This window comes from Dermacentor variabilis, chromosome 6 (genome assembly GCF_050947875.1).
Source record: "Dermacentor variabilis isolate Ectoservices chromosome 6, ASM5094787v1, whole genome shotgun sequence".
In the NCBI taxonomy this organism is placed as follows: Eukaryota; Metazoa; Arthropoda; class Arachnida; order Ixodida; family Ixodidae; genus Dermacentor; species Dermacentor variabilis.
In genome coordinates this window covers 46,295,751-46,313,821 of record NC_134573.1, presented here as the reverse complement: position 1 = coordinate 46,313,821, position 18,071 = coordinate 46,295,751, and the positions used below count along the sequence as shown (strand labels likewise).

The 18,071-nt window shown below is 46.8% G+C and overlaps 1 protein-coding gene across 2 annotated transcripts in view; it reads right to left on the bottom strand.

The window, feature by feature from the left end:
* The window catches only part of Mon1 (vacuolar fusion protein MON1 homolog), a 58,889-nt gene that overhangs the window by 14,092 nt on the left and 26,726 nt on the right, over positions 1-18,071 (bottom strand). For both annotated transcript variants that reach the window (XM_075695034.1, XM_075695035.1), the window contains exon 6: positions 7,635-7,755. In XM_075695034.1, the coding sequence (XP_075551149.1) occupies positions 7,635-7,755 (121 nt within the window). The remainder of the gene's footprint in view (positions 1-7,634; positions 7,756-18,071) is intronic.

Sequence of the window (18,071 nt, the reverse complement as noted above, 5' to 3'; positions counted from 1 at the left end):
GAGAGTATTACGTAAGGTAGGAGAAGCAAATGACAACTTGTACGAAATGCAAAAAGGATAAAATTTTAAAAATGGGGAGGGAAGAATGAACATGGTATGGTACAAAGTGGCAAGCAATCAGTATCAGTAACACAGAAATGAAAGCATTGGCCATTTAGTATTAAAGACCGTGGTCAAGAGATGGGAAAACACAATAGCACTATGTGTGTCCCCGTCTCTCCCTTCATTTTTGTTCACCATGTGCGACATATATAAACGGACACTAAAGGCAAATACTACGTGGACTGTTAAAATACCATTCCAGAAAACTCGCAGCGCCTGTGTTGTGCCAGGAAAACACTTTAACAGAAAATTGCATCTGGAGGGTCCGTATACCCTTAGCAAAATTCAAAGTGCCCACCCCTCAGCAGGGGAGTGGTGACATTGCATACACCATCACCACCCTTTAGAACCGTTGGTGAGCAAAACGGCGACCGACAGATGGCGCTAAGTTTTTTTCCACAAAATTCAAATGTGCAGCCGTGGCAAAACCGAGCCAAGACAGAGCGGTGTAGATTCAATGTAACAGCTGCTCTTGGTCAAGTGGCGTGGGCAGTTCAGACATCACCCACAATCACATGGACATGGCATTCTCCACTAGTACTTGCAGTTTGTGTGATTTTAGCAAACTAGCAAAATCAGCGCAGCACTTCGTGATAGCGAAACTACTGAAATGCGAAAGCGTGGGCGCCGCCGGTGTTGAGCGAACACAAAACCTTTCGATCGCCTACGTTGTTGTCAAGAGCAAGGTCAATTACTTCCTTTTTCTACAAATTGAACGTAACTGTACAAGTAGCATGTCTTCCATCTTATTATGCAATTCAATTATTTCTTCATTATGAATGGCGGTCGAGTATTAGGGACAGAATTATAATGAGGAGCACCTCTGTCATCGGGCAGTGTAGTACCTGAACGTCATGGAAGAGTTGCAAATAGTGTCCTGCATTTACCTCTATTTCTCAATTATTAACTCTCTGTTCACGATAATATTGGTGCCTTAGACATTCTCGAGCATTCTATCACTCTAGCAGGCCTTAACATTTTCCTTTAGTGTTCATTTAAGTCTTGACTAGAATTCCCGCCAGCGTCTATCTAAGCACTTCATATGAAAAGTGTGTCTGGCTTTCTTTTGCCAGGACAATGATGATGTCCATCTTTTAAACGTATCTTTACTGCCATTTGCTGTTCTTTCTTCTAGCTACATTAGCACTGCATTGTAGTCAGTACTTGCAATGTCTTTGTATTGCCCCAACTATTCAGTGCGTTGCGTACTGCTACAACAAATTGTTGAATGCACTGCGCCATATTTTGTCACATTCATATCACAGTTCTTAATAACAAGTGATCAAAGCTAATTTCTCTATAACTGATCCTCATTGCTTGCCTTAGTTTGCCATACCTTGTGCAAACCCCCCCCCCCTCCCCCTCTTCCTCTGTGTTATTTCATCCTTGTGCTTTGCTGTTGCACTTTGTACAAGTAATCGCTAACACTCCCAACCATATGCAACATTTTCAGGCCCTTAACTTTTTATGGCCCTTAACTAGTGTGGCCTAAGGAAACACACCAAGAAATAAAATGTTCTTGCCAAGTTTTGGTAATGAGTATGGAGTTTCTGGCTACATGTCTTCAGCCTTCACTGAATGACAGGCAGTCATCAGTTGATTCAGAGAAAGAACACAGGATAAGGAACAAAAATCTTGGCACATGTCCATGATTTCTTTTGAAAGCATGGTCAGAGAAAACAGATCACTGCAAGATCCCCGGCTGTAGTGGTATCACACACAATGCAAAGCAAATGTGATGTCTACTTATAATTCACATATGATGAGAGCTGCCTGTTCAAGTTCCACACGAAGCCATAGGTAACTTGGGGTGAAGCCCACTTCCAGTTTTCTTCCCAGTGTTGGCCCTCTATTGCTCAAAAGGTTTCTGCAAAATACCGTGTTTACTCATGTGATGAACGCACCCCTAACTTTGCTACTGTACTGTCCCATGATCGAACAGCCGTGCTGTAGTTTTTTGGAGACGACAATCTTTCACTTTCAGACTTGTGTTTAAAGCAAGTGCATGCACTTAATGCTTAACGCATACTTTCCGGCAGTGCCGGTGCAAAGGCACCTTGCAGATTCAAGAGAAAGAAAAATGCAACTGGCTCTCTGCAACATACACAGTTTACATACTTTTCGCCGACCTAATAGGAGAGAGCGCGAGCGGGATGCGCGGCCTGGCGTGGCGCACGGGAGAGTCTAAGTTGAGAATGGGTGGCCAGCACTTGATCATTATAGTGGTCATATTCGGGCGTAGTGTTGAATTTGCGTGTCTGTGGCTTGCTTTTCTGCCTGCCTTGGGATTTGATGTGCGTGATGGGCCTTAAGTCAAGTTATATATACCTGCTGCGGGACACAGAGTTCATCTGCTCACAAAGCGGAAATGCTGATCGGACACCGATAATCTTTGATATGCCGATGAGCAGGATGGTCAAGGAGACGCACACAGCGTGCTTGTCAAAACAAGCGTGCGCTTCAACCTGATGCTTGCGATAACAGCAGATAACAGCAGATGGCCGGAAGCAGCTGCAAGGATGAGCTGGGGCGAGATCGTAGATCGCTGTTTGGAGCACGCATACAGTTTCACCGCGCGCTATTGGGATAGGCTGCGCCGACTTTGTGCAGCTGATGCATTGGTTCGCTATTCTATGGTGGAACCACAATGTGGATGAAGCGGCCAGCGTCCTGAAACGCACGTCTGGTGGTTTTGATGCAGAGTGAATTTACAGTTTACAAATAGTATACAGTTTAGACATGCTCGATTATTCGGAGTGCTTCGTGGCACCACCATTCTCCCCATAGACCATAATGTATAACAACTGCCGAAAGTTCGGACACCTTGCAACCTCTCGTTTGATTTTTCAGACACTCCTTAAGCCAACTCGATCGATAGCACTCGCCCCCACCGACTCTGACCGGTGCTGAACACCATTTTTGTTTTGAACTGAGCCTCCTTGCTGCCCCACGAGGTGGTGCTACTGCAAATCTCCGCTCATCACTATCGTTTCTGCCTGGTTCAGTAGAGTGGCTACACCAGTTCCGGTCTCGGCTTAGTAAGCCACATCAAGGTAATCCAGCAGCTGATTTGTTTCTTTCTTCGTGCATGACACTGCGAGTAGGCCCTGTCTTTAGTTTGTGCGACTAGTGTCAGTGTGACAACACAGTGGTGTTTGCTTTGTGTGCTGTGTTGAGGCTGCAGTGATCCAACGCGGCGTATGGAAACATTGTGTCAAGTGTCTAATAGCGCCGACAGTGCCCGTGCAGACTGCGCTGGGGAATTCCGGCAAGCGTGGTACTAAATATACCCCAATGTCAATGGCGAAAAGGATTGCTAATTGTGTTGCAAGTCCAGAGCAGCCGGTCTCAAAATGGAGTTGCCTGAGAAGTTAATATTTTGAAGCAGACGGTCACGGATTACATGCAAAACAAGACGAAGATTCTCGGCGAAGCAACTAAGTCTTCTTTCAGCTTAGAAAGGAAAAATTTTAGAGACGGCAGTCACCCTAAGCTCGAAGAAGCCCTGTACATGTGGTTGTGTGCCACGGTTGCCAAGCGGATTCCTGGAGACTTTCTGAAGCAGAAGGCAGAGACGCTCGCTCTCCGGACAAACATTGAGGGCTTTATGTTCAGAGACGGATGACTCCGCAATTTCAAGAAAAGGTATGACATCGCTTTCAAGAGGATGTGCGGCGAGAGTGATGACGTCCACCGGAGCCTTGTTGCAAATTATCGCTCGAAGACTCTGGAGTCGCTGTTGTGCCAGTTTTCGCCAGACATATTTAACTGCGATGAAACAGCTCTGTTCTATAAGATGCTGCCCAATAAGCCCCTTTCTGTGTCTGGCGATCCCTGCCACAGTGGGAAGCATGGTAAAGAGCGCGTCACCATAATGGTAGGCAGCAACATGTCAGGGACAGAGAAGTTTCCGCTTCTTGTGATTGAAAAATAAAAAAGCCAGAGGTGTTTCGAGGGAGTGAAGTTGCTGCCCATGTGGTATGCGACCAATACAAAAGCGTAGATCACGCAACAGCTTTTCAGTGACTACATCCGCAAGCTCAACACGAAGCTAAATTCGCAAAACCAAAACACACTGCTTTTTCTGGATAACTGCAGTGCACATGGTCACTTCCATGATCTCGAGTCCATCTGCTTGGAATTCCTGCTGCCCAACACCACGAGTGTCCTCCAGCCCATGAACTAGGGTGTTATAAAAATTTGAAGGTCCTCTACAGAGCACGCTTTTTGAGCTGCATGGTCCTCTGCGTCGATGCCGGCAAGCAGTACGTTCTTAGCCTTCTGTCGGCAATAAACATTCTTGCGGATGCCTGGAAGGCGGTGACCCCTGTCACACTGCAGAACTGCTTTCAGCACGCTCGATTTGTTGCAACTGATAAAGCGGGTGCCGTGGAGGCCCAGGATTTGTTGTCTTCCGATGTGCTGCTTACTGACGCTGAAAATGTTCTTCAAGACCTGTGCAGTGGTGGCACTGCGATTCCGGACACCGTCTCATTTGACAGTTTCACAGATACTGACAGTGCTGTACTGACATGCGCAGAACTCGACGAAGACAAGTTCATTCGTCACGTTTCTGCTGCCCCGCCGGACGATGACTCCAAGTCGGAAGATGACGCACCATGTGCACCGTTGCCGTCGCACGTGGAGCTTGTACAAGCAGTGACTGTGCTTTCAGCCGCCTATAGTGACCATACGACCCTCTCTAAGATTCAGGCTGATCTGATTGCACGTAAATGGAACAGCGTGCAACGGCACATTCACAATTTCTTCAAGCCTACTGCCGAGCCTGAATAAGTGCGTGGAAATAAAGGATTTCTTTTTTTTTTTCTGAATCTGTTTTTTCGGACACTTCTTTATTCAGACATTTCCGTGGTCCCCGTGAGGTCCGAATAAACGGTCGGCGACTGTAAATGTATGTTTACTGCATAGATAACTTATGCATGTTCCATATCATTACCGCCTTACTTTTCAATTTTTGCTGTTTTGAAAATGTCTCCATGAAATTTACCCCGCATAATGAATGCAACCCCCAACTTTGCTTTGGTACATTGGGAAAAAAAGTGCGTTCATTACGCGGGTATATATGGTATTTGTTTTTGCTGACTGTGCTTATTATCTGTATTTTGCACGTGTAGATGGAAAATCAACATATATGATTTTTGTTGGGTATTTATATGTGTTAACCCATTTGCTACCGAAGCAGGCAAATCGGCAGGCAGCTGCATTTTGAACTTCTCAAAGGCACTGATTGATGGCAACACCTTGGCGGTTTATCTAAACGTGGTTTGATATGTTACTGTTAGTTGGCAAACTCGGTTTTGTATGTCCTTGGTTGTGTTTAATTATCTTGAGTGGAAGAAGAAATGGCGGCATCCCGTGGCAAAGCTTTTTCTGGGCCTTCTTTTGAAGAAGAAAGTGAATTCAACGGTAGGTGCAACTTGGATTCACCAGAGGACGATGGTGCACGCCAGAGTGCTCCAAACTGTTTCTGACTATAAACGCCTGTGACTTCAAAACCTTCACACAGTAACACTTGAATGATTCTCAAATGTAAATAAACGTATTTTCATAATTTCCCTACCAAATATTTGACCTAGGCACTCATGACACAAAGACAAATGAGCGCATAGCATATTACTACTTTGGTAAAAAATACATGCAATACAGAAGGCCCACATGCAAGCACAGCAGGCAGCAGGGATAGGGTGAAAGGATTGATGCTACAAACGATTAGGACTTAACAGAGCGTTTTAGAGTGCGGAACACAAAAGGCTTGCATTCTGCTTGCGTGCAGAATATATATATATATATATATATAATATGTAGATAGAATTTTGCTGTAAGTGGACTATTTTCACAATCCTAAGTTATGCAAGAACTATGAGAAACGCTACAGCAAAACATTCGTGACATGAGAGCACAGAGTTCCTTGTCGTGTTCTTTCGATCAGTGCTGTTCAGGCCAAAGACACCCAGAACAATAGGCAGAGGGTCAACATAAGGGGATGTGATGCTTCAGCAAGGGGTGACGCATTTGCACAGAGACCTAAACCATGTGCAGTTGAAGATGTGCTCGCAAGCGGCCATTCTAATGCACTGCCAAGCAAACATTCTCCATAAAGAATTTTTTGAAAAGCCACAGTAGTAGCCAAGTTATGGGCATTCAAAGAACAAATTTCTTTTTTTCTTCCATAGCGTCTCACCACCTGGATACAAAGCCACCATCCAGAAACCTGTATGGCAAATTTTTTATGCACTGTCAGTTCAAGAACAGCCATAAGCCCATATATCCTGATATCCTGCAGGTCATTGTAAAAAATGCCACTGTACAGCTTTGTTTGAAGGCACATGTGTTCTGAGGAAGTACAAAAGTGAAAAATGCTGACTGATACGCAAAGCTGTTTGCATTAAACAAAAAAAAAGATGTGATAGCTGTGTGCGCACAGCTTCAACCATGCTTGATTAGCTTTGTCAGTGGCCGTGTATTACCCATACAGTAAGAGTTATGGTGGTCATGAGCGCTTACTGTATTCCATCCTGTTTTCATATGGATTGTAATGTATTTTTTGTAGTAAAAAATCAGTTGAAGACCGGCACTCCTTCAGTCGTGCTGCTTTCTATCCTTTTTGCCTTCCTTCTTCTTTGTGTTACAAAAGGATCCTGTCCTCCTGGCGTTCGTGGCCGAGGCTTGCTTCATTGTGCTAGAGCTCTATTGCTCAAGTTAAGGTTCGGCTTTGTCCTGGTGTCTGAAACATTATACCAGCCAGATCGTGTAGACAGTGCATCGTGTGCCTCTTCTGGTTCCTGCGAGACACTTGTGTGCCTTACATTAGAGTGCCTTGCTTTCCTTGCCTAGCACACATCGCGACTAGGAGATTACACCCTACCTTTCCTTGAGTAGCACACGTCGCTACTAGGAGATTACAGCCTACTTGGCCTGCAGTATATGAACATGTATCCCAGTAGCTGTGCTTTTTGATGTGACCAGGCTCATTGTGCCCCGCTTACTTTTCTACAAGAAACATGGCTGGGCTTTCATTTGTGAAAGACTGTGCGGGACAAAATTTTTTTTCCTAATTTAGCTTTTCTGTATTTCTTACATTCTGTTATAATTAGTGTGACCTGCATGTTTTTTTCTGCACCTGTTTGTATGTTCTGTTCCTACTTGCGCACTCTATTCCTGGATGCTGCTTTACTTCTGTCTTTGTGGACTGTCATCATGCTGTATCTTTCTTCTTTACTTCCCTTCTCATCTTCAACTTCCTTTTCTACCCCATTCATCCTAAAGAGTAAGCTGGCTTCGTGCCTCTCTCGGCGGCAGTTGCCAGCCTGCTCCTTCCCTATTTCCCCTCTGTGTATTGTATATGTGTTCTCCTATAAAACACTATTTTTTTTCTTTTCTGCTGAGCGCTGGAAAAGTCTTTTTATTAGCATCATAAGCACCTTGTATAAAATTCGATATACGCTTTGCACCATGTCACAGCTGTTGCATGTGTAGCTGCAGAAGAGAAATGTGCAACACAGGGCACTCACCTCGACAATTTTGCGGCGGCACTCCTGGAGAGGAAAGAAGAGGTCACGGTCCACGGTGAGGAGCAGCAGACAGGCAGGGCTGCCCTCTGCCAGGTACGACACGTGGGCATGCAGGAACCCACTGCATAACAGTGAGCTGCTGTTTTCACTCGGAGCACCTAGACAAGCAACTGCTACTTCATGCGGTTATACAGTCAAACCTCGATATAACGAACAGCGCGGTGATCACAAAATAGTTTGATATAGACAGAATTCTATATATAAAATCAAATAAAAAATGCGTCAATAACTTTGCATATCAATCAATGAACCAAGGGCGTGACCAAGGATCGTTGTTCGGAGTGCACATTCGATTGCGCCGCGCGCAACTGGCCTAGGTCACGCCAACTTCGCCAGCCGTGAGCACGCGGTCGATTGCGCCGCACAGGTAGCGCCGACTTCATCCGCTGTGCGAAGTTGGGGTGGCCTAGGCCAAATGCGCGGTCCGAATAACGAACACGCCCCAATCGTGGCACAGGTAACACACACTTAAAGCTTCACATAAAGTATTTATTTATTTGGCTGGAAGTACTGCAGCAGTGTACCCAGCTTCTTATTGGCAGCCGCGTGCTTAAACACGGAGTCCTCAACATAGTCTAAACAATCCACAAGCGATAGGCCGATGCCCTCTATTGCACTACAGTAGCAGCGTAGAAGGGCCAAAGTAGCTACAGCACCAGATGAAGTCGGGAGCGGGGCAACATCAGCGGTTGTGGAATCAACCTCAGCAGCGCCTTCATTTAGCCGCTACTTGTGCTGCAATCTTTAAGTCCATCAATCGAAGCATATTGCAACATTACCAATAACAAAGTATTAAGAGGCGTCTGCTAAAGCATCTATGAGTGAGCCCAGTGAGCGCATTGTCCCGCTCACTCAAAGACGCATTGTCACGTGTCTTTGTGGATGCAAATCGCTAGTCCTTGCAAGACGCGGCAGGTTCAGAGCGCGGCACCAAGGAGGAGTCAGTGTGGGAAATGCTATGCATCGTTGACGTTGTCGAACTAGCCAAGACGCCATGTGCGTATGCCGCTACATTCAAATGGTGCCCTCGGCGCAATCTATGTATGCAGCTATAGTGCGCTGCAGTCGGGAACGCCCATCGTGCCACTGCTATTTTCACGTGTGTTGCGGGAATGCTCACTGCCTGTCAACAGAGCGCACATGATCTGGGGTGGCAGAGTTCTATATATCCATTTTACATCCGACCCCGTTCGACATAAAAAAATATATAAAATGAATGCAATTTTCCAGGTGATATAGAAAGTGTTTGATATACGCAATAATTCACTGTAGCCATGTTCGATATATCAAGGACTGACTGTATATAGTGCGGCTGATAGTTTGTGCCAGACAAAAATTGCAGATAGCTTGCAAATTAAACACGGCTTCTCAACTTTACACCTGGGCGGACTGTACAACAAGTACAAACTGTAATCTGGAAATTATGGCACAAGTACTGCATGTCACTTCTATTTGTTTGTTTTTCAATCAGAGGCTACAATCTTCACTGGATAAATGAGCTTGCATGCCAGGCGATGGCACAGAGTGTTTTGCGTGTAAATTCATTGTTAAATCATACTGTTAAGTGTCGACAGCCTGGAGAAAATGAAACACGATCGAAGCAGCGCATGATTCACAACACAGCCTCTGTGACTTCTGAACCGTTGATGGACTGATTGACATAGCCTTGCCTGCATTACAAGTTGTTATCACAACCACAAATAATTCAAATGATTACACATGCTGATGCCCTTTGTAAACTTAGTAGTGCCACAGATTGGGCTAGTTGTCCTCGTCTTCTCCTCGGTCAATGCCACGCTGTTATATTATTACGATATCATCGAGCGATGCTCAAGAGACGAGCCGCCGCGAGAACGACGAAGAAGTTGGTTGGTGCCCTTGGCACGAGCGTCAGCCTGGCTGCCTGGCTCCAGTGTAAATAGCATCTTTCGTCCGTGTCTTTCCACATGTAACGTTTCTGGTGGAGGTCAGTGATCCCCGTCCTCACCAGGGAACTCTGAAGTGGTCGGCACACCGAGCTTGTCACCACGCCTCCCGGTGACGAGTCCACCTCTGCAACAGCCTCGGCTTGTGTCACTGCTCAAATCGTCAAGGTTGCCCCACATTGTGACCCAGGAGTGTTCTCTGGCCTCGAGGCACAGGATGTCGACAACTGGATCACGCTCTATGAACATGCCAGTGCTAATAACAGATGGGACCCAATGATTATGCCCGCCAATGTCATCTTTTATCTTGGCGGCACCCCACGCATGTGGCACCAAACGCATGATGACGAAATAACCAGTTGGGACAGTTTCAAAGAAAAGCTACGGGAACTGTTCGGTGAACCCATTGGGCGCAAGGCTGCCGTGAGAAAGGCTCTTGCGTCTCATGTTCAGTCATCTACAGAGCCATACGTTTCCTACATCCTCGACGTCTTGGCTCTATGCCGTAAAGCTGACGATAATATGTCCGAAGCAGATAAAGTGGCACATGTGCTAAAAGGCATCGCCGACGACGCTTTCAATTTGCTTGTTTTCGGCGTCTCGACTATCGATGCCATTATAAAAGAATGCCGTCGCCTTGAACAGGCTAAGAGCCGCCGTATCTCACAACACATTGCGCGGCTACCCAACACTGCTGCTACGTCGACATATGAGGGTCGACCGCGTCAGACCACCACCTGTGACGACGTCACCCGTATTGTTCGCCGCGAACTCGAGGCCGCCTGTTCGCCAGCCTTCTCCACAGCGCCTCCCGATCCGCCAGCAACCGCCATTGCGATGATTCAGGCCGTCGTCAGGCAGGAATTTGAAAACATGGGTCTGAACACTGTGTGTTCCACGTCTCGACCCAGCATTCCCCAGTTATCTAGTGGCCCTCCTCGTCCCCGGCAGTCCTTTTCTGCCACTTCTCGCCACAACCCGTCCGAATGGCATACCCCTGATGACAGGCTAATCTCCTTCCACTGCTGTCGCACCGGCCACGTCGCCCGTCACTGCCGCAACCGATGGCCACCACCTCCTCGGACTTACGCCGCCACTTACTTATTCCCGCACCTTTGGACCTTCTGTACCCTATGCCACCCGCTATGAACCCACTACCGCTGATTCACCTAATCCGAACCTTCGCTACAGCCGCTCGCCCTCACCTCGACGCCACCAGTCTCATTTGCCCCAACCCCGCCGCTTCTCTTCACTGCCTATCGCCTCCAGGACCCAGCCGGAAAACTAGGCACTGGAGCTTCTGGAGGTGAAGCTGCGTTGTCGACCCTGCTCTCAAATCCTCTGCTCACATTACCTACTAACCGAAACCTTCTTGGCATTGACGTTGACGGCTATACTGTCACAGCACTCATCGATACAGAAGCACATCTTTTTATTATGAGTGCTGCCTTCTGAACAAGCTCTTCACCCCAGCGTCGGCACGTGTCGTCCGCATTGCGGATGGCGGTAATGTGCCTATCATCGGCATGTGTACGGCACGTGTCAGCATCGCCGGCCGCCACACTCCTGTCCTTTTCACCGTAATTGCTCATTGCCCCCACGACCCCATTCTCGGCCTCGATTTTCTCTCCGCCCATTCTGCTCTTATTGACTGCTCTTCCAGTACCCTTCGCCTTGAGTTGACGATGCTCGCAGAACCTTCTGACACACCCTACTGCCGCTTACGCTCCACCAGCTTTCTTCGCCTGCTGCCGAAGTCCATAGCCTACATTGAACTGCTGTCTTTCCCACCAGTTCCTGATAGCGAGTACCTCGTCACTCCTCTGCCCGACATCCCAATACAGTATGACGTCACTGTGCCTCACAGTATACTTACTATTACTGCGAACCATACCCGCATGCCTGTCTGTAACCTTGCATTGGCAAAGCAAATTCTACCGCAAGGTATTTGCCTTGCCACCATTGATTGTCTCGGCGACCAATACGTGGCAGCGTTATCGACCGATGGTTCTCGCGAGCTTAGCATGCCCCTCGCGCCAGCCTCGGGCGTTGATCCCAACATAAAGAAAGTGGTTGTGACGGACATGTCCTCTACGCAGGCTGAAGACCTTTGCAAAGGATTATCGTCCTACCGCGATATTTTGGACTTCGTCGATCACCTTTTATGCCAGACGCTCATGGTCAAGCATCGGATTCTTACTGGCGATGCTGCGCCTATTCACCGACGACCGTATAGAGTTTCTGTGTTGGAACGCCGAGTAATTCAAGATGAAGTGAACGAAATGCTCGATAAAAACATCACTGAGCCTTCATCGAGTCCCTGGGTGTCACCTGTGGTGTTGGTTAAGAAGAAGGACGGCACGTGGCGCTTCTGTGTAGACTACTGTCATCTGAACAGCATTACAAAGAAGGACGTCTACCCCCTCCCACGTATAGACGACACCCTTGACTGCCTGCACGGTTCCAGCTATTTCTCGTCTATTGATTTCGTTCTGAATATTGGCAGATTGCTGTTGACGATATGGACAGAGAAAAAACCGCGTTCATCACACCTGATGGCCTATGCCAATTTAAAGTAATGCCGTTTGCATTATGCAACGCCCCTGCCACCTTTGAGCCTATGATGGACTCCTTGCTCCAAGGTTTCAAATGGTCCACATGCCTCTGCTACCTCGACGACGTCATCATCTTCTCGCCAACGTTCGACACTCACCTTGAGCGTCTCACAACTATACTTGATGTATTTCGAAAGGCGAAGCTGCAACTTAACTCACCCAAATGTCGTTTTGGCCACCGACAAATTACTCTTCTGGGCCATCTCGTTGACGCTTCCGGAGTCCAGCCTGATCCCGACAAAACTCGCGCTGTCCGTGAGTTTCCGGTTCCGAAGACAGCCGCAGACATTCGAAGTTTTGTAGGGCTATGCTCATACTTTCGTCGTTTTGTTCCAGATTTTGCGACAATTGCTAGGCCCCTAACTAATATTTTGAAGAAAGGCGTACAATTCTCGTGGGGTACTATAGAAGCCGCCGCCTTCTCTCGTTTCATCATTCTTCTAACCTCACCACCCATTCTCACCCACTTCGACCGTGATGCCCCTACAGAATTACGTACAGATGCCAGTAGTCATGGCGTAGGTGCCGTCTTAGCCCAGCATCAGCGTGGCAAGGATTGCATCATTGCTTACGTGAGCTACCTCCTAGCACCATCGGAGCGCAACTATTCCATTATGGAACTTGAATGCCTTGCTGCTGTCTGGGCGGTTGCGAAGTTCCGTCCTTACCTTTACGGTCGCCCTTTTTCCGTAGTCACTGACCATCATGCACTCTGCTGGCTCTCATCGCTAAAAGATCCTACAGGCCGGCTTGGTCGATGGGCTTTGAGGCTACAGGAATTTTCGTATTCCGTGGTGTACAAGTCTGGCCGCCTGCACCAAGATGCTGACAGTTTGTCACGTTACCCTGTTGACGACTCTGACTCCTCCAATATTGCCAGTGCTTCTTGCGTATTCTCTGTATCCTAGCTACTTCATTTCGCCGACGAGCAACGCTGTGACGCCTACATCAGAGCACTCATCGACCGTTTTGAACACTGTCTGGCTGATGCTGCTCTACGCCTCTTCGTCCTCCACGATGGTACTCTGTACCGTTGTAACCTTCATCCGGACGGCTCTGAGTTCCTGCTTGTAATACCTAAACACCTCCGCTCCACTGTTCTAGAAGAGCTTCACGATACACCAACGGCAGGACACCTCGGTGTATCTCAAACCTATGACTGTGTATGTCGCCGTTTTTTCTGGCGGGGCCTTGCCCGTTCCGTACGATGTCACGTCGCCGCTTGTGAACTTTGCCAACGACACAAGAAGCCTTCCCAGCTCCCCGCTGGTTACCTGCAGCCGCTCGACATCCCTGCCGAGCCCTTCCATTGTGTCGGCTTGGACCTTCTCAGCCCATTTCCGGAATCCACATCAGGAAACAAGTGGGTTGCAGTCGCGGCGGACTACGCGACCTGCTACGCCGTAACCTGTGCTCTTCCGACCAGTTGTGCAACCGATGTTGCGGACTTCCTCCTACATGATATCATTTTGATGCATGGTGCTCCGCGTCAATTGCTTACAGACCATGGCCGCAACTTATTGGACAAAGTCATTGACGACATTATGTGTGCCTGCTCAATACAGCATAAATTTACCACCTCCTACCACTCCCAAACGAACTGCCTCACTGAGCGTTTGAACCGCACCCTTACAGACATGCTATCCAAATACGTTTCAGACGAACACCGTGACTGGGACCTGGCTCTACGTTACATTGCCTTTGCATACAACTCTTCCCGTCTCGAAACTGCTGGCTTTTCACCGTTTTACCTCTTGTACGGTCGCGAACTGATGCTACCACTGGACACTATGCTTCCGTCCGCCCCAGCTTCAACCAGCGATTATGCCCGTGATGCAATCGCCCATGCTGACCATGCTCGTCACTTGTGCGCGCTCGTCTACAAGTGTCTCAAGACAAGCAGAAACAACGCTACGACCTCCGTCACTGTGATGTCCATTTTGTGCCCGGCGCCCTCATGTTGCTTTGGTCACCATCGCGTAAAGCCAGCCTTTGTGAAAAACTGCTTTCCTGTTACACAGGCCCATATCGCGTGATTACGCAAAGTGACCGATGTCACCTATGAAATTGTTCTAGCCACGCCCACTACGTCCTCCGCTGTGACAACCAGTGACATTGTCCACGTTGCCCGACTCGAGCCCTACAACTCTCCAAGCAACTTGGATATTTAACAGCACCGTGTCGGTGCTTTCGTCGCCGGGGGGTAATATTACGATATCATCGAGCGATGCTCAAGAGACGAGCCGCCGCGAGAATGACGAAGAAGTTGGTCGGTGCCCTTGGCACGAACGAGTGTCAGCCTGGCTGCCTGGCTCCAGTGTAAATAGCGTGTAAATAGCATCTTTCGTCTGTGTCTTTCCACAGGTAACAATATTTTGTCTCCTTGCAGAATCATGCAGCAACACATATGCTACGTAGTGTGCACAGCAGTGACTGTCTTTCTTTATTTTATTTTTTTGCCAATCGCACACGTCACACATGACAAGTGAAGCAACTTACAACTGATTCACATAACTGAAGCAGCTCATATCACATAGAATGCTGTGTTATGCATTAGGCAGGCATTTATTTTCCTTTCCCAGGAAGAGTTATCATATCTTGAAAGTGCTCACAGCTGGCCATTCTTTTTGATAAGATGTGTATTTTGTATTTGCTAGTCTTGGGCGAATATTTGATTGAATATTACGCTATTCGATAGTTGCTATGGCTCCTACTTTCAGTATTCAAAGTTTTTTGAGGTATTCGAAACGCATGAATATACACCACGAGGGTTAATCCAGAAATAAGGTTGCCATCAATTTTAGAAATAAAAAAATGCTGTTTATTCTCACAGAAAATTTACATCATCGGAAAGATGAGACTTTGCTGTATTTTTCCTACATAATTGGCATCTTTTTCTACGCATTTTTTGCAGACAGTGCTCCAATTTCTGTATCCCAATGACGTAGAACTCTGCCGCCAACCCGTTGAGGAAGCGTTTCACCTCTTCTTTGACTTCATAGTTGCTCTGGAAGCATTGGCCACTCAAATGTTCCTTTAACTTGGGGAATAAGTGATTATCACTAGGCGCGAGGTCTGGACTGTATTGTGGGTGGGGGCACGACAGTCCACCCAAAGTTTGTCAAAAGTTCCTGGGTTTGACAGGAGAAATGAGGTCGGGCGTTGTTGTGAAGCAGCGTTACACCGGCTGCCAGTCGTCATCGCCGGCAGTTCTGGATAGCTCGCCTGAGTTTTCTTAGTGTTACACAATAACTGTCTGAGTTGATTGTTGTCCCACATTCCACGAAATCGATCAGCAGAATCCCCTTATGATCCCAAACACTGGCCATGACTTTGCCAGCAGAAGAGTTTGTTTGAACTTCTTTGCGACTGGTGACTGGGTAATGCCACTGTTTGGATTTTTGTTTTGTTTCGGGAGTGAAATGAAACACCCACATTTCGTCTCCCGTGACAATAGAGTCGAACAACCCTTCCTTATATTCTTGACACTTTTGAAGAAACTGGCAAGCACAGTCAAGGCGTTTCTCCTTGTGGTCTGATGTCAACTGGCGCGGTACCCACTGAGCACAACACTTGTGATACCCCAATTTTTCAGTCAAAGCCCTTTCCACTGCACCGTAAAAGCTCCCAGGAATCTGAGCAACAAGTTCACGGACAGTGATCCTTCTGTTTTGAAGCACTTCGCGTTGAACTATCTCGACAACCGTATCCGAAACTGACGGTCTTCCACTCCATTCTTTATCGTGGACTTCTCTCCGACCGGCACTAAAATCTCTGCACCACTTTCGGACATGTTGAACGGACCTACACTTGTCACCATACACCTCTGTTAACTGACGATGAATATCCACGGGTGGAGTCACTTTGGCGTGCAAAAAGCGAATTACGGAACGAATCTCGCACTTGGCAAGATCAACAATGGGAACCTCCATATCGGATGGCTGCTGCGCCAAAAATGAGCGGCGCAGCAAAGCGCGACCAGGGAGAATAGAGAGTGGGAGAACAGTCGCGCGCAGCAGTGTTGCCGGATTTCGCCTCGCACCTTCCCATGTGGCTGGAGCTCTTTGGGAACCTTATTTCTGGATCAACCCTTGTATTTTTTCCCCACATAAGCCACATCTTTAATTACAACAACCTGGAAAGAAACAAAAATCTGTGCGGATAGCCCAAAGCAATAACTGCATACAATGCCTCAATCTTTGTAAAAACAGTCTCCATTCGCAGACGCACGAATCGTCCATGTCATATATCTTCGGCCAGCAGCTCTGGTTCGCACTTTTTCGGCAATGTTGATGGTGGAGAACTTTGCCCTAAAGGTGGTGTCCTGGCAGCGTGGTGCCGTGAAAGCACACCTCGACACAAAATTTAAGCTGTTGTCAGGCCACACCTCAAATCGAAATTCGCATCTAACTTGCACCCTGATTTCACTGTTAAATTGCTTTTTTAATTTACGTCCGTGCACTTGCGAAACAGAATGCTTCGTTAAGGTCATGTTTAACAGAAAGCATCAACCCGAATTTGCACAACACATCATAAACTGCTGATGTCACACAATCGAGGTCGTATTTCACAGCATCGCGATGTTGGGCGAACACAAAACACTTTTGCAGCCTCAACCACAACAAAATTGAACAGTGGACTGAAGTGCAACAATGAGCAAGCCTTGTAAGAAATGTTGAACTTTCATTTTTGCATGAAAATACTCATATGTGGATAACGGTACTTTGAAAATAAACTACCTGCAGAGATGAACCTGTTTCCTTTTTTGCAAGCAAAGAACCAACTTTTCTTAGACTTGTCAACATCTGGCTCTTATGTCAAGGATACTTTATGCAAATCCCACAACTGCTTGAACTATTAACTTAGAAATTATTTAACACTAATTACTGCTCACTTCAACTTCACTTTGAACCAAAAATTGATATTCATACAAGCCTAGTATTCACCTCTACATAAGGAGAATTTAGGCGCACATATACTACAGTGTGATTTCCCAATATAAATTGTAGCTGCAAGCAACAGAAAGGCTGAAAGATTTGTCTGAGTATGCATGCCCAGCCTGCTCCTGAATATGTTACTTGATTCTAATGCACACGTCATATTTGCTTAAACTTGTTCGCAAAAACGGCACACCGCCCTCAGACCTTGCAATCCTGTTCAATCTTCAGTAATTCCACAGCAACAGCCAGAAATAATTTATTGTACCTTACAAAGTTAGCGACCCTTTCATTATCAATCCTGTGGAACCTTAATCAGAGATTAAAGTAGCCTGAAGTGTTCTGGAGCAGCTCTTAAAGCAATAACACTGCCACTTCGAAGCAGCTTTAGAACTGCAGTTTCTGTTTTGAACAGGCTGTCGAATTGAATTCAAATACAAAACAAGAACTGTACTCGAACCAGAATTTTATCTGGAACTGAATCTGGAACTGAACCGTTATTTTTAGAACGTGCCCAAACCTAAACTGAACCTGAACTGAGAAAATATAATAGTGGTTACAGGCTTGGCACAAAACGGTTAAAGCATGTAGGGTGACAACAGGCCCTCAATAGGTAAGCAATTTTAAGTAATAATTACTTCTTCAGTCAGACACCAGCAGATTATTACAACTTACAGGTTGTGTTGCGTGTGAAAATTGGGATATATGATAGGTATGTGTTAGTAATTATACGGCCACCTAGGCTGAGACACTTGCATTTCCAAACTTTACCATGCCAGTTGTGTTCCATGACCGAAACATTGTTTCAGGGGCTCTACAGAACCACCGCTTTTGCCGAAGCTTCCAATTCAGCCATTAGGTCAGCTTGCTACTACAGACTATCCTGGATATATCAAACTC